This window comes from Calonectris borealis, chromosome 24 (genome assembly GCF_964195595.1).
Source record: "Calonectris borealis chromosome 24, bCalBor7.hap1.2, whole genome shotgun sequence".
Lineage (NCBI taxonomy): Eukaryota > Metazoa > Chordata > Aves > Procellariiformes > Procellariidae > Calonectris > Calonectris borealis.
Genome location: NC_134335.1, coordinates 6,879,625 through 6,893,811, shown reverse-complemented (window position 1 = coordinate 6,893,811; position 14,187 = coordinate 6,879,625). Strand labels below are relative to the sequence as shown.

General features: G+C 41.7%; 1 protein-coding gene across 1 annotated transcript in view; it reads right to left on the bottom strand.

Moving 5' to 3' along the window:
• Positions 1-14,187, bottom strand: part of ARHGAP32 (Rho GTPase activating protein 32) — a 258,308-nt gene that overhangs the window by 71,464 nt on the left and 172,657 nt on the right. The window contains exons 7-10 of the mRNA XM_075173070.1: positions 12,361-12,498; positions 10,152-10,244; positions 8,363-8,485; positions 6,068-6,145 (exon numbers count right to left, since the gene is read on the bottom strand). Of these exons, the coding sequence (XP_075029171.1) occupies positions 6,068-6,145; positions 8,363-8,485; positions 10,152-10,244; positions 12,361-12,498 (432 nt within the window). The remainder of the gene's footprint in view (positions 1-6,067; positions 6,146-8,362; positions 8,486-10,151; positions 10,245-12,360; positions 12,499-14,187) is intronic.

The window sequence follows — 14,187 nt, the reverse complement described above, 5'->3', positions numbered from 1 at the left end:
GGTCTTTAAACAAAATACATTATATGGTTTTTAAATACTTTACTACAGCTAAGAGTCTCTCTTGGACATTTCCTGTGCACTCTTGTGTCTTGCAGGAGACAATTTTTAAGTTAGGAAAAATGTCCACATCCAGTGAAAGTCTCAGCCCCATCACGCAAACGATACGTTTGGGAGACTCCATAGCTGAAGTGATAGAGTTTCTTGCATTCTCAATGCTTCGGGAACTTTTTTAAATTGCCCACAACATCTATGCCTGAGATGCGTAAAGAAACCTGAAGTACTTGGACACCAGTCTTCCATTAATCATAATGAAAAATGGTGGATCCAAACCCAACCCAAAATCCCGTACTGTAATCAAAAGCTCGTTTGCCTTTGATTGTTAACATAACGTTTCTCCTGTTTCTGGATGCAATATACAATGCTAAACATGGATTTAGAAATGAAGGAAGACCCAAGATGGTTATGTCACTGCTTCTAGATATCTCGGGACCTTTCCCAAATAAAACATGGTACCTGTTCTCAATGTATCCTTTTTGCCATGTTCACAACCAATAATTATAATGGATTTTTTAGGGAACAAGAATTTTTACTTGTGCTAGCCTCGACAAGCTCTCTGATGCTACCTTACTGGTAATAGTTCTGATGGCTTACATTTTCTGACTTACTTATTCTAACTTTTCTTGCAAGATCCCCAAGAGATCATCTTCAGGGTCATAACCTGTAACTCGTGCCTCATTCCCACCCACTTAAAAGATGCTGCTTTTCCTCCCATGGGAAGTCTTCCATGATTCTGTATAAATAAATGAGTTCAGTCCAAGAGTTAATCTCAACAGATGTAGCAAGGCACTATTAGAGCTTGAGCCAGGATTAAAGGATTTGGCAACGTAGGAAAGTTAATAGCAAGGGTAGTGTATATTTAGATAAATACAAGGTCATCTAAAGGTTAAAAGATCACTACACACCTTAACCAGAGGAGGAAAGCACAGGCTACTCTTGTACGCAAACATTTCTGCAACAGCTACTCTATCTTTTTTTCACTTTTATGCCAGCCTCTGCTAAAACTGGAAGATACACGAGGCTTTAAGGGGAAAAGTCAAAGTAACAGTAATAATTTTCAGTGTATGAGGAGGGAGTTCAAACAAATGAGAAAGTAGCAGCAACATAAATGGCGAATGAAACATTGTTTGAGACATTTTGATTGTTTTTTGGTTTTGACATAGGCTAAAGTATGGGTTAAACGTCATTCAAAAATTTTTCTCTTTTAGTTTTAAATCATGATAGGCTAGCAAAACCTAACAGTGAACCATCAACTTTTTATTGCCTGTTTGGCTGTCATGAGCAGAATTTTCACTGTGCTGTTTGCCAAGTAACTACATAGCAGCGGCTAGGGCAGAGAGCAGGGCACGCTCCCTGGTTTCCTGAAGTACAGCCGGCATACCAGTGCAGCTCCTGTCACGAAGGTACTCGCCCACTTTAGAGGGGCACCAGTTACAAGGAGGAACAGGATTGTTCGTCCTCTTATCCTGAACTCTTGTAAAAAAAGAGCTGAACATCTTGGCCACAGAACTCTTCTAATTTCTTTCATTCACAAAAAGAACGTCTGTGTGGGATGCTAGATGTCAATTATCCATTCCTGACTGGATTGCCAGCTGTACTTTGGGAAACGAGCTGAGGCTGGTCAAAGGCTCTCCTTCTCACACGCTCCTACGGTGAGAAATCTCCGCTGCTCCACTCGAGAAATGCATTCGCTCCCTGGCGCTGGCAGTTGGGGACGGCGAGGGGAACGCCAGCACAGGAGCGCCCATGCAAACTTTTGCTACGTGCCTCCCGAAAAAGGGCAGAGCGGACGCCTGCAGAGTAGGAAACTCGCGGCAAATCAGTTCAGACATAATTTTGCCCAATCTGTTACTGCGGTTGGCACTGTTCTACAAATGGAAGTGGCCATCTGGCTCAGAAATGACGTCACTGGTGACATGTCCACTGGGCTCTTGCACGTCGCCTGTTTTGCAGGTGCTACCGTTCAGCAGCCAGATGGCTGCCTCTCGCACCGACCTCCCAAATCAATGCACGTGAACCAGAAATCGAACTTTGGCTTCCCATTTAAGGACTGGTGTTTCCAGAGTGACACTAGCCACAAAAATGTGCTCTGCCTTCCCAAGCCGTTCTTACTAACCGGTACCCTATGTTCACATCACATACATGTTTTTTATTACAAAATGTTGCACAAGAAAAAAAAAATTGCTCTCAACTAACAGCCTGTTTTACTCCTGACCAATCCGAGGCAGAACACGTCCCTTTTTTTGGGAAATCCGTTCAGTCTTAAAGCCTGTGTTCAGGTTCAGCATGGAACATGGTTTGAAAGCAAGGGCCTGCAGTTTCACAACCAGTTTAAGCTCAGGTGAGCACAGGCTGATTCCGAAAAAGCCCGGTCCACCCCGGTTATGCACGCTCTTGTGCACTGTCTTGTGTCACCTCCAGCAGCTGCGCAGCTTGCTGTTGTGCAGTAGTGCAACTAATGAAACCATACCCAAAAGACAGAATTATTCAGAAGATCAAAAGGCAGTTGTGCATCAAAAAAGGGCCTGTCCCTAGTGATTCAGCTGTCTGAAACAGAGTTACTGATTGAAAAGACAAAGCATGAAGAAAAAGAAGAGGAGAACAAAGAGGGCTGGAAGGCTGTTAATGTGGAGGTGGCTGTAATTTAGGTAACGATCTTACAATGAAAGCAGTGACTCACTAAGAGCCTTTGAAAAGAAAAAAAGGCTTGAGGAAAAATGTCTTAAAAATGATTTTACTTTAACCAGAGAAAATGATAAGAAGCCTAGGGAGTTGTTTTGTTCCGCACAGGATTAAGTGTCTTGCAATGCAGTCATTAGATCAGGTATTGGGAGAAAGGCACCCGCAACCGTAACACAGAAATCTGAAGGATAAGAAAAATGGTGATTCATTCCTGAAGGATAGCTCTGGCTGGCAAAGAATAAATTGACTTCCATGCTGAATCAAAGCTGCAGTTCAAACTGAACATACTCGCAACCTATCAGATTTGCGTTTCTCTTGATGTCTGCAGACCTGCCTCTTGTTCACGTGCACAACACAGAGACACCCCCCGTTCTAATAGATGGGGGGACACGCAGAAATGAATGCGTTTCTGCCCAGACATACACAAGTCACAGCTGGCTTAAATGCACAAAACCAGGCAAGTTATTTTAAGTCAAGAAGTAATTTTTTTCCACGTTCGACAAAACCTTGCTCTCCTCCTATCAAGACATGATTTACAATGTAAGCTGGGGTCCATTTGATAAAATCTTGCTCCTTTCTTAGCACGAAGCAAAAACCTGAGACATTAACACGAACAAACTGTCCAAACAGTTGGTCTTTGGACCTTCTCCTTTTATCTGCTCTCAGAATCACAACTATCTGGCAAGACAGTCTTTGTTGATTTATTTTATTAATTAAAATGACTGGATCGAGACTGCTATCACTTTTACAATGGCTATTGTTCCTAAATGGGAACAGAATTGTTTGTCTATAATAAATGCTTTAAAGGCTGCACAGCTTCATCAGTACTTATACATATTACTAAAGCAACATGCTTCACCTATACACTCTTTTTAAGTATTCATCAAGTACACTTCCGTACTGAACTGTAACACAACTCTAGGTCTGGTATATCAACACCAGAGAGAAATTTCCTTTCTCTGAATTCTCTTCTCACTGCGGCCGTTAGTATGGCCAAAAAACTCCATTACAACAGGAAATGTACTTTTTCTGTACACTCATAGCTTATGGGCCTTAAACTTGAAACACAGGTTAAAAAACTCTCTCCCTCTTGGTACAACGCTAGAATTTGCATCTCTTGGTAGCTGACGGTGTTTCATGGAAATGAAAAGCTCCGATAAGTACATTTCAAAGAAATGACAAAAACTGTCAATTCACAGGAAAAATGCACCTCTCTGCAAATCAGATCCATGGTTGTGTGAAGAGATATGTTTATGCAGTAATAACCGAGTTAGCATAGCTTATGAAATTACTGCCTGTCAACTGAGAAACAGCTGTTGAAAACCACCCGAGCTAACTAGCTTTACTCTGCAGTCAGCAGGAGCAGAAAGCATACAGATGGCCTGATACCCTATCTCAGCTGACAGGCAGCAACTTCTTAAAACACACGAACTTCATTTTCTGCATTTGTGCAAACACATCCTGAGAGCTACCGAAACATCTATTACGGCTGCTGCATTTCCAATAGTGTGGTTCAGTGGCCATGATCCGATTCACATTGTGAAAGACTCTTGCTTACAATTTAAGACGCAAGATTATTCCACCCCTAATTTTCTGTTAAGCAAAAATATGGTGCTCTATTTCTGCAGCTGTTCAGATCTGTTGTGTCAGTAGACTGACTGTGCATGGATACAGACAAAACCCTTTTCAAGCCGTTTGCTCATCAACATATCTTTATGCTGGGAAAGCACAATAGGATTGCTCTGATCTGAGAGACAGAAGGCAGTGACAAACTGCAAAAGAGCTCCCTTGCTTCTTGTGTCTTTAATCACCAGTGATGCTCTTTGTATCCAGCCTGATGGCAAGCAGGGAGCTCGCGCTGAATAATGGAATCTACATCCTGCACGGGGACACCGCACACTTGTAATCCATCAGCTTTGTGCAAAGCGCCTGCGCTCACGCACAGATCACAAAGTGGTTTTGTTTTGTTTTATTGATTCACTTGGAAGTTAAATGTGGCATAGCCTGATCGTTCCAAGTGCTACTAAAGCATTTCATTAATTTTTGATAGTACAGCAAATACAGCTTTAGGGCTTCTAAGATCAGAACAAAAGTCCCACAAAGACATAACACAGTTCAAAACTAGAAGAAGAACAGTCAAGAAATGTCAGTATGTTAACTCTAGAAACCCATTTCATTTCAGAGCAGGTATCATATGTCCACGCTGCTCCAATTTTACAAATGAGATATTATCCGAACTCCCACATCTGATACGAAGCCAACAAAAGCTGTATCTCGCGTGCTCTGGCTAATCAGACAGAAACGTAATTGTATACCTAACACTCCATTCAGGTGGGATTTGTAGTGTTTGGAGATCCAACTGCACACAGCCCTGATATTAATGACGGCAGAACCACAATCTGGATCTGGCACAGAAAGGTCTGTCAGGGAAAATCTGAGGTACTTTAAGAGGACTTTCCAGGCCAAAATACACAAGTGTCTGGTCAATTCTGACCCTCTCCAGAACAAACTCATAATTCCACCTACTCACAAACAGCAACTGCAGTATGAAAATCCCTCTTACTTGAAAGGAGCTGAAACATGAGACACTACAGTGTGAAGAAGTAGAAAGTTACCCCAACCTTCAGTAGCTTTTGGGTTTTGTTTTGTAAATAAAGACCTCTTTTTTTAAAATTTATTTCCTAATGAGAAAACCCAAGCTAAGCAATAACAAGTCTTTTGGAAGGAAAGTGCCATTTCAACACAAAAGTTTTGGTTCCCAATTCCAGGTATGTTTAGGATCGTTTGAAAATTCAGTCTAAACCTCTCTGCTATAACATTTACAGAGATCAATAATATGAACACTACACCATAATTGTAGACATGAAAGCACAGATTATTTACCACCACGCAATAATTGTAGACGTGAAAGCAGAGATTATTTGGGTGGCTTGTCCAAGTCAGTGGCAGTGTCTTATCAGCTGGCTTTCTCTGAATTCTCTATGTTCTGCCTGATCTAGTTTTAGACAGTGGAAGGAATGAGATGATTTGAATAACAGTGTCTTGGAGGGGCTGCAACATAAGCTTCCATAACATCAGGCCAGCTGTCTGTCAAAGGGTCATGGCTATCCCTAACTCGCACAGTTAGGTAGGGAGAACTTCCTATGAAGACCACGTGTCTGCTGTGGCCCAAGTCCAGAGAGAAAGGGGAAGCCCTCTTACACCAAGCCAGGGACATTCCGCTTATATCCGTGAGTAGTCCTGTGCCGGCACAGCAGTTCTACGAACACATTGCTGAGTTTCCTGCCTTTACTGAAGCTGCACTATCAAGTCTGATGCTTGTGCCTACCTGAAATCCGTGTTTGCCTCTCCACCAGGTGGTCAGCTCCTTTGGTGGCATATCAATAACAGACACTATGTCTCCCACCTGCAAAAGATGGGCAACATCAATCACAGCTGGCAATGTGGCTAGGAGGAAAGCACAATTCCAATATCTGCATTCTTCAGCACTGCAAAAAACTCTACAACTTGTGAGCACCTGTAACGATGCCAATCTTGAGACATTTGCCTTTGTAAAATCAAACTGTGAGGTAGAAGAGTTACTGCATTATACAAGATACAGGATACAGCTGTTCATAAGGAGACAATTCTCAAAAGCAGCAGGCTCTCTGCCCAAGGGTACAGAAGCGTTCTGATTAAACGGCAGACATAAGTAAGCAGTGATAGCATGAAACACTTTGGAAAATATTCTCAAATAGCTGAACTAATTTTTACTACATACTCTATATATGTGTATGTAGGCATCGACATATGTCATCTTGTTTCCTTTCACAGCAAAAAGTTAAGAGCTCCCTTTGTAGTTCACAAACTGACCAAGACGTGCTTTTCTTAATTAGAAAATGAACAGAGCAGAGGTGGTGTGGTGTTACAGCAACAGGAAGGCAAATGACCAAGGAGACCAAACAGGTTTTCCGAAACTTTGTTCATTCCCATAAAAATGTAATACTGCAGTAGTTCAAAAGGAAATCAGTATCATCAATACTAAATTTGGCTTGGTGGGAATCAAGATCTGTGTGGCCTCTACTATAGAAAACGAGATAGGCCAGAGTAGAAGGGGCAGAACCTAAATAAATACTGCAGCTAGGTATAGCAAAAATTCTTAACAGTAATCCCCAACTTTCACCAGATGTTTTACACTGATGGATCTCAAAGTGCTTTACGAAGAAGATAACACATCCCCGTTTTTCAGACAGGGATAACTGAGACACAGGGAAGGGAAGTGATTTCCTCAAGGGAATAGCAAACCAACAGCAAAGCAAATTTCCATTAAGGAAAGCGCCGTCACCACAATGAGCAGAGAAGCCAGGTATTTTCCTCAGTATCGGGGAGCAAATGCCAGTCAGCCACTTTTGCAATTGCCTATTAGAAACTAACAACTGCCTAAACATAAAGAGATAGTTTGGGTTAGGGAACAGAACGCAGCATCGTAAAACAACTGATCATATTCCACTGCTGTTCTGCCAAGGTTTCTCGCTGCATAAACTTGGAAAGCCACGCGTGCCGTAGTTTCCCCGCTTGTATACTATGCCTCGTAACTTGTTGGACTGCGTGACAGTTGCAAGGCCAAGTTAGCCCGCTGGCACAGAGCTGTAAGATTTACAGGCAGGGAGTGCCATCTCAGTGCTTTTATTAATACTGAGACACTGACAAACAGCCGGTACCTGGTACTGCGTGCATTTTAACTTGGAAGATGACATACCCACATGTCTTTCCAATTAGCACGGTTCTTTGGTGTACACTAATGATTGCCTCGATTTTGAATATCGACAAAACCCTGACAGCACTAGACTATCACTATTATTTTTACTTCCTGCGTTGCATGCTAAGAATGTGATCACAAAAACTCCTTCGGGCACTAACTGTTGTCCTTTACGCTTTTTTGTATAACACTGTGAATACTCCGTTGATAGTACCACTGCACATAAACAATCAGAGCATAAAACGCTGCTTTCTGGGTAGAACAGAAAGAGCCAGATATGCAAAGACTTCCAGGGTCCGATCTTCCAGACCTTCGCTCCGCAGCAGCTCCCACTCTGCATCGAGTAAGATTTTCAGAACAGGTTTAGATTATCACCTGCCCTTTAAGTACCAAATTCTTTGACAGTCTGGTTCTTTACTTTTCATGGGAGCAGAAGCTCTTAAAAATGTTTTTTTAGGCACGGACCTGCTAACAGGAACACAGGTTGTGTAAACTGGCCAATGAATAATTAAATTGGCACGTGTCCACGTACACACATATGTGGACAGTCTTCCTGAACAGAGACAACATACTTTTAATACACTGTACAGTACGAACTATGCAGGGTCTGCTGCTGCTCAGAGACCAGGCTAGAGTACTTGGCAGTTATCTGCTTAATCAGAAGATACTAATGCCAAGTAAAGCCATATTTTAAAGATGACTGAACTCCTCCCTGTACCCAACCCATTGCAAATCGAATATTTAACTGAATCTTCTAAGCTTCACCTCACAAAACATTCTGAAAGCGCCTCAATGTATTCCTGATGCGCGCACACACACAGAGACACACACGTTACACTCTTCTGTATATGACAACAAGGAACGTAAGCTCCTTTAATTATTTACCTCAAAGGACAGTTCGTCTGCTGCTTGAGCAATATATCTCTTAATAACATGGGCAGCAGCAATAGCAGGAACGTTAATGGATGATTCCTCATGGACTAGCAGGTGATTCCCCTTGTTATCAATCTGAAATAAAGAGCACAGGAGACTGTGAGGCAGCTGAGGACGAGAGAGGCGGCACTTTATTGGTGCCCATACGTGGCAGAGACTTCAGGCTGATTCAGAGCGACAGCACAGCTTGGGGGCCCCCTGAGGAGAGCAGCACGGAGACAGCGTAGGGCACGGCAGACGCAGAAAGGAAGAGGAAGAACGATTCATAAAGAGTATTTCAGAAGGTCGTATGTCCCCATCCAACTCATGAGAAAAATGCTGTATTTGTGCATCTTTGTGTACAAACAGTAACGTGACAGTGAATGTTTACACCTCCCCATTAACACCAAATCGTATCGTTTTTCCTGAAGTACTTAAAATGGCAATACAGAAGTGACTACAAAAATTCTCTGCGAGGTGGAATTAATGCTGAAGAAGAGGCACTTAGGTAAGGAGGAAATGCTGTCAAACCCAAAACTAGTGTCGCTTTCAATTTTCTCCCACCCTTTTATTTCCTTTTTTAAGAAAACATGGCTCCCACCCCTTGCTGCAATCATCAGCCTACTTTCAAAATTCCTAGATTTTTGTGCTCGTGTAAGATTTTGTAAGATTCTCAGTTAATCAGAAAGGTTATTCTCTATTGCATGTGCAATAGGTTTGCTGTAATCTCTAGGTCCACTGTGTTGCTATAAATTCTACAGTTTCATTTTCCTCTATAACTTCCTTCCTCCCTTTGTGCTGAGGCGGCTTCCAAGATTTTTCTCATCCCAAAGGATTTCAGGATGAGGAGCATATCAGTGGAGAAAATTGCAGGAAAATGCGCTCAATCCTTATCACAACCATTTAAAAATGAATTGCAACAGTCTAATAATAGTTGTTTCTATTCCTGGTGTGCAGCAATATCATCAGGCAATGGAAAGACGCACATATCTCTACCCAGACTAATCAGCAACGGCAGCGCTGGCACAGACAGGTGGCCTTGATCACTTAGCCCCATTCTTTCCTGCGCTCGTTGCCCAATAAGGTCTATTGTTTAAGATGGTAGAAGACCATTAACAGAGAAACCAAAGCTGCAGCTGCAATTCACAATATACAAACAGTGCCACTGCAAGCACAACGCAGGCTCTGTTGAGCGGTTTAACCAACAGTGATGGCAAAGAGGAGCAGATAATATTTATTGTTTCTCTAGCTATCGCAAGGAAAAAAAAAAAAAAAAAAAAAGAGGGCAGACGAACACCATAACTGAGTCAGCTCCAACGGTTTTAGAAACTTGCCACACTCGCAGTATTGCCTTGCCAAAAAGGAGTGTAAGAATGTGTGTGCTTTCTGCAACCTATTACTCGGAGACTTCAGCCACGAACTGGACCTTCCCAGGCGGTCCACTGACCCAACCACTGCTCCACTAGAACTGCCACCTCCTTTTATTTGTGAATATCAGCAGAATGATATGACTTTGGGTGACAAAATCCAAGCAAGAGGGGAAAAAAGCTCCTATATTCTTAACATTGGATCTGATTCTGTTTGTTCTATACCTTTTGTGGCCACCTACATGCCTGTAACAGGGGAATAAAGCTGTTAGGATAGCATTTCAGTGAGGTCTGGAAGGATTATGTCTCTTTCTGGAAAGGCAAGAGAGCAGATTTGTGGCTTGCTCTGCTGCTAAGGTGAGGAAACAAAGAACAACCTGAGCTTCATACTGTACCTCCATCCATGTGAGAGCAGGCCCACAGTTTATCTTGTTGCCTGCGATGGCTGAGAGACGTGACAGGTAAGCCATCAGCATCTGGGTGACAAGCTGGAACAGAAAGAAACAGACATACAGTTTTTCTGTTAATATATCATAGTTTGGAGAGACTTCTTCAGACTTGGAGAGACCATAAATTATCCATTGCCATAGGCAAGTGTTATAGAAATATATTCCCTTTTGCAAGGAAATCTCTCATTTGAAGAAGGACAGCAAACTCCATACTGCGTTACAATGATTACACAAACAAACAAGTGTAAAGCAGCAGCTCCCCGTGAAAGTAATAATGTTATTTTTATACGATATGTAGATTTTCATAATTTCCCTTATCAAGTTACCTTAAATCTAAAGCCTTCCTCTCATCATGAACTTCACATACAAACAAATCATTTGTATTACGGCCATCAAACACATCTGAGAACCATTTAGTGAAACAGAACACTGGCTGCCATTTCCACCCCCTTGCAAACCCTTAAGAATGTGGCAACTCAGACTGACCCCTTGAAAGAGTAATATTTCAAATAGTAGAAGAGGGCTTTAAAAATACACTTAGCAACGTCTCTTCTATAATAGTAAACTTGCTTTTATTAAAGAGAAGCTAGTGACGTCTTTCCAAAGCTTCACAGTGACAGTGTCATAAAGCAGTATTCTAGCCCAGAGTTTGTAGGACTATTTAAAACATTGTTCTCCTCAAACATCTGTTCAAATGTGGTCAATTCAAAATAAAGAATACAGTAGGAGACACCGCACAGCTGCAGAATTACATTTCACAGCAGTAGAGCTGTTCAACATTTTTACATCTTTTGTGCTTACAGATACAATGCAATTTTCAGCCTCATGCTAAAAAGTACGTATTAAATCAGTTGTACAAATAAAGATGTAAGAGATAGGAATGCCAAAAATATAATTTAAAAAAATAAATCCAGGAATTCATTATCCCGAATATTGCTCCTTCTGCTGAATTTAAGAGACTAGAAACTTCAAATTCTCTTCAGAAATAGCCTGCATTAAACCGAAGCAACTAATAAATCAGATTCTCTGATGAGCAATGGGACCACACCATCAACTTCCTATACTCAATGGCAGAAGCCCTGTAGACTTCACTGGGGCACTGATTTCAGCCATTGTGTGTTGCTCAAAAGCAATCAATCCTTGCCCGCTCAGCACTGAAAGAACACAGATTCTGGTTTATAGTTCCTGGATGGATTCTTCTCTGAATGCTTGGAATGGTCTCAATTTCCTCATTTCCCTTTTCACATCTCGTGAGCAGGCAACGTTAGCCTTCCGACACAGCATGTCAAGATTTTTCCGTACTTGTGCTTGATGGCAGGGGGCAAACATACAACTACAGAGATCAGCGTCCTCTGAAATGAAGCCACGGGCGCTGTCCGTCACCGTGACACACGCTCTTCCCGCAGACTGAGGCCGAACAGCTCTGTTATGCTCTACTGGCTCAAATAACCTCTGTGGCCACGCATTACATTGCCTCCCTCTCCACACCTTCTGAAATGATGCAGTCAAGATGCACCTGCTACTTTCCAGAAGATTATTTTGGACATGAATAAATCTCTAAATTATCAACAGGCAAGAAGCCGAAGGAATTCCAGCTCACCATATTCCAGGTGAAGACAGTAAGTCAAGAAATGAAAAATTCCTCTCATTCATTTAGGAAAAAAACCACTCTTCAAGCTTTTTAAAGACCATTTAAATAATGCACTAATGCAAATGCTCTTAAAAAACAGCTTCAGTAATTTTCAGTTTATAAATACAAGTCTAGCATTCCAAATGGTATTACCCTTGCAGCGCTGCAGCCCTAGAACAGCACGATTTCCTAGGAATGTTAAGTTGCCAACATTAAGTCAGGAAATATTCACTTCATTGAAAAAGTTTCCAAAGACATAACAAAATTCTTATCTAAGGTACTAACAGGACAGCTTCTTTCTTGACATTCTCCATTTAGCAGCACATTAATTCATATGAACTTGCAGGGTTTTTCTCCTTAGATCGTTGAAATGAAGGGTAGAAAACACATACTGATGTTATTACTAGTAATCAATTTCCAAATCTAACCCAGGCTGCATTAAAAGTACTTTGTACATACTTGAAAATATCTTCCAAGCCCTTGCTGGTGACTGTGCTTTAAATATTTACAGAGCTGATAATTTACCTCCGGACTGTCCTTCAGGGCATCGGAGCGGGGTAGCTCTGAGAGCTGGGAGAAGCGCCGGTCATATATACATAGGTGAAGGTGTTTATCAAGTACTCTGAAATCTTCATAACTCCGCTTCACGATCCAGCTCCTCCCCTGCATAAACAGAAAAGAGAATTGCACTTTTATGAGCTCCTCACCAATTCGAGTTCGATGAAGAAAACGAAAATTTGTGCAGAAGTAGCAGACAGATCTGGCCATCTTTCTTCTCAAAACATTTGAAAGTGATGCAAATGCCTTAGTAGTATTTTCATGTTTTAATTTGTAGACAGCCATTCATGCTCAAAGCAGCTGTTAGCGTTCCGGTTTTAATTATTTAACTGTGGGTTTGGATGTGGCCCAGCATTACGAGACCTATCCAAAGCTTTTAACTTCCACCTGTCTTACAAGGATTTTGTAGCATTTTCATACACAAGGTGTCTTTGCAGAAATGTAAATTACGAAATGGATGTATAAATAGCATGAAATTAGATTCTGCATAGATAGAAGAATATACAATCAGGGATCTGAAGGCAGAATTGAAGCTTGCAAAATTTCTGTCAGATGCCCCAGGCACATCTTCAGTTGAATTAAAAAAACAATCTATGATGAATAACACTAGCTGAAGATTTACTCCTGAGTGCATATCATTTCCCCAATTAAAATATTGACAAGATACATACTGCTTCAGGGAACAAGGAAGGGACCAAGGCAGCACAGCATAATATGCTTTGTGAAGCTTTTAATATCTAATGACTACTTCTAAATGCTTCATGGCCTGTTATGATCAATAAAAAATGTAATAATGCAGCAGTTTACAGGTCAAAGCACTTTATGAACAGTCATTAATCCTCTCAACACTCCCATGCAGCCCCTAAAATGAGACCATTCCTGTTTTACAGATGTGGACACTGATTCAGTGACCATGGACCTCCACAAAGCTTCCCCACCTTCTATTTCAAGTGCAAAGCGCTTTTTTAGTCTTTTTTTCCTAAAATCAACAGTATGGCCATATTTAAAAAGAAAAAAATTACCAGCATTACACACTGCTTCACACTCCGCATGCAGTTGTCTCCCTTGGGAAAGGATGACCAAAACAACACAGCATCCAACAGACGTTAGCCGTGCTGTGCAAGTCCAGGTGCTCCTACAGCACGGCAATGCCAGCAGCGCAAGGACTCAGAAGAAGGTATCAGAGGAAGGAATTAGGCTGGCTCCAGGTTACACGGCCACTCAAAGGATTAAAAGCGACAAAGGGATATCTGGCAACCAGTAGAGCAAGCAGGGAAATGCATGGTGTAAGAGGAAGGAAATATATACGACAAGGAAATGCATGGTGTAAGAGGAAGGAGATATATATGACAAGGAAATGCATGGTATAAGAGGGGAGACGTCGCCGGGGAAAGCAGCTGTGAAGCGTGACCCCAGATCTGCCGTACGTGGCTGTCAGAACTACACCTGACGCCCTCTTCACCTGGGCTACAAAAAAGCATGGCCTACTCCGACTTCCCAATCGCAATTCTGCTATATTCACTTGTTTTTCAGGAAAGTTATAAGCATCACTTTTATATTAATATCCCAAGCCTGCAAGGCAATCTTAAATGTGAAACCTATAATCCAGTGTACCAGCTATTTTCTGTCAAATTTATTTAAGACAACTCCAGATCGTGTACTGTGCCCGTAAATTCTGCTTTCATATCACAGGAAATCACCCATATTTCACAAGCCTACAAAGCAGGTATCTACACAGGACATAAACGCTTTGTAATTTCCGTAAGTTATGTCATTTTACTTTTTGTCTAAAGG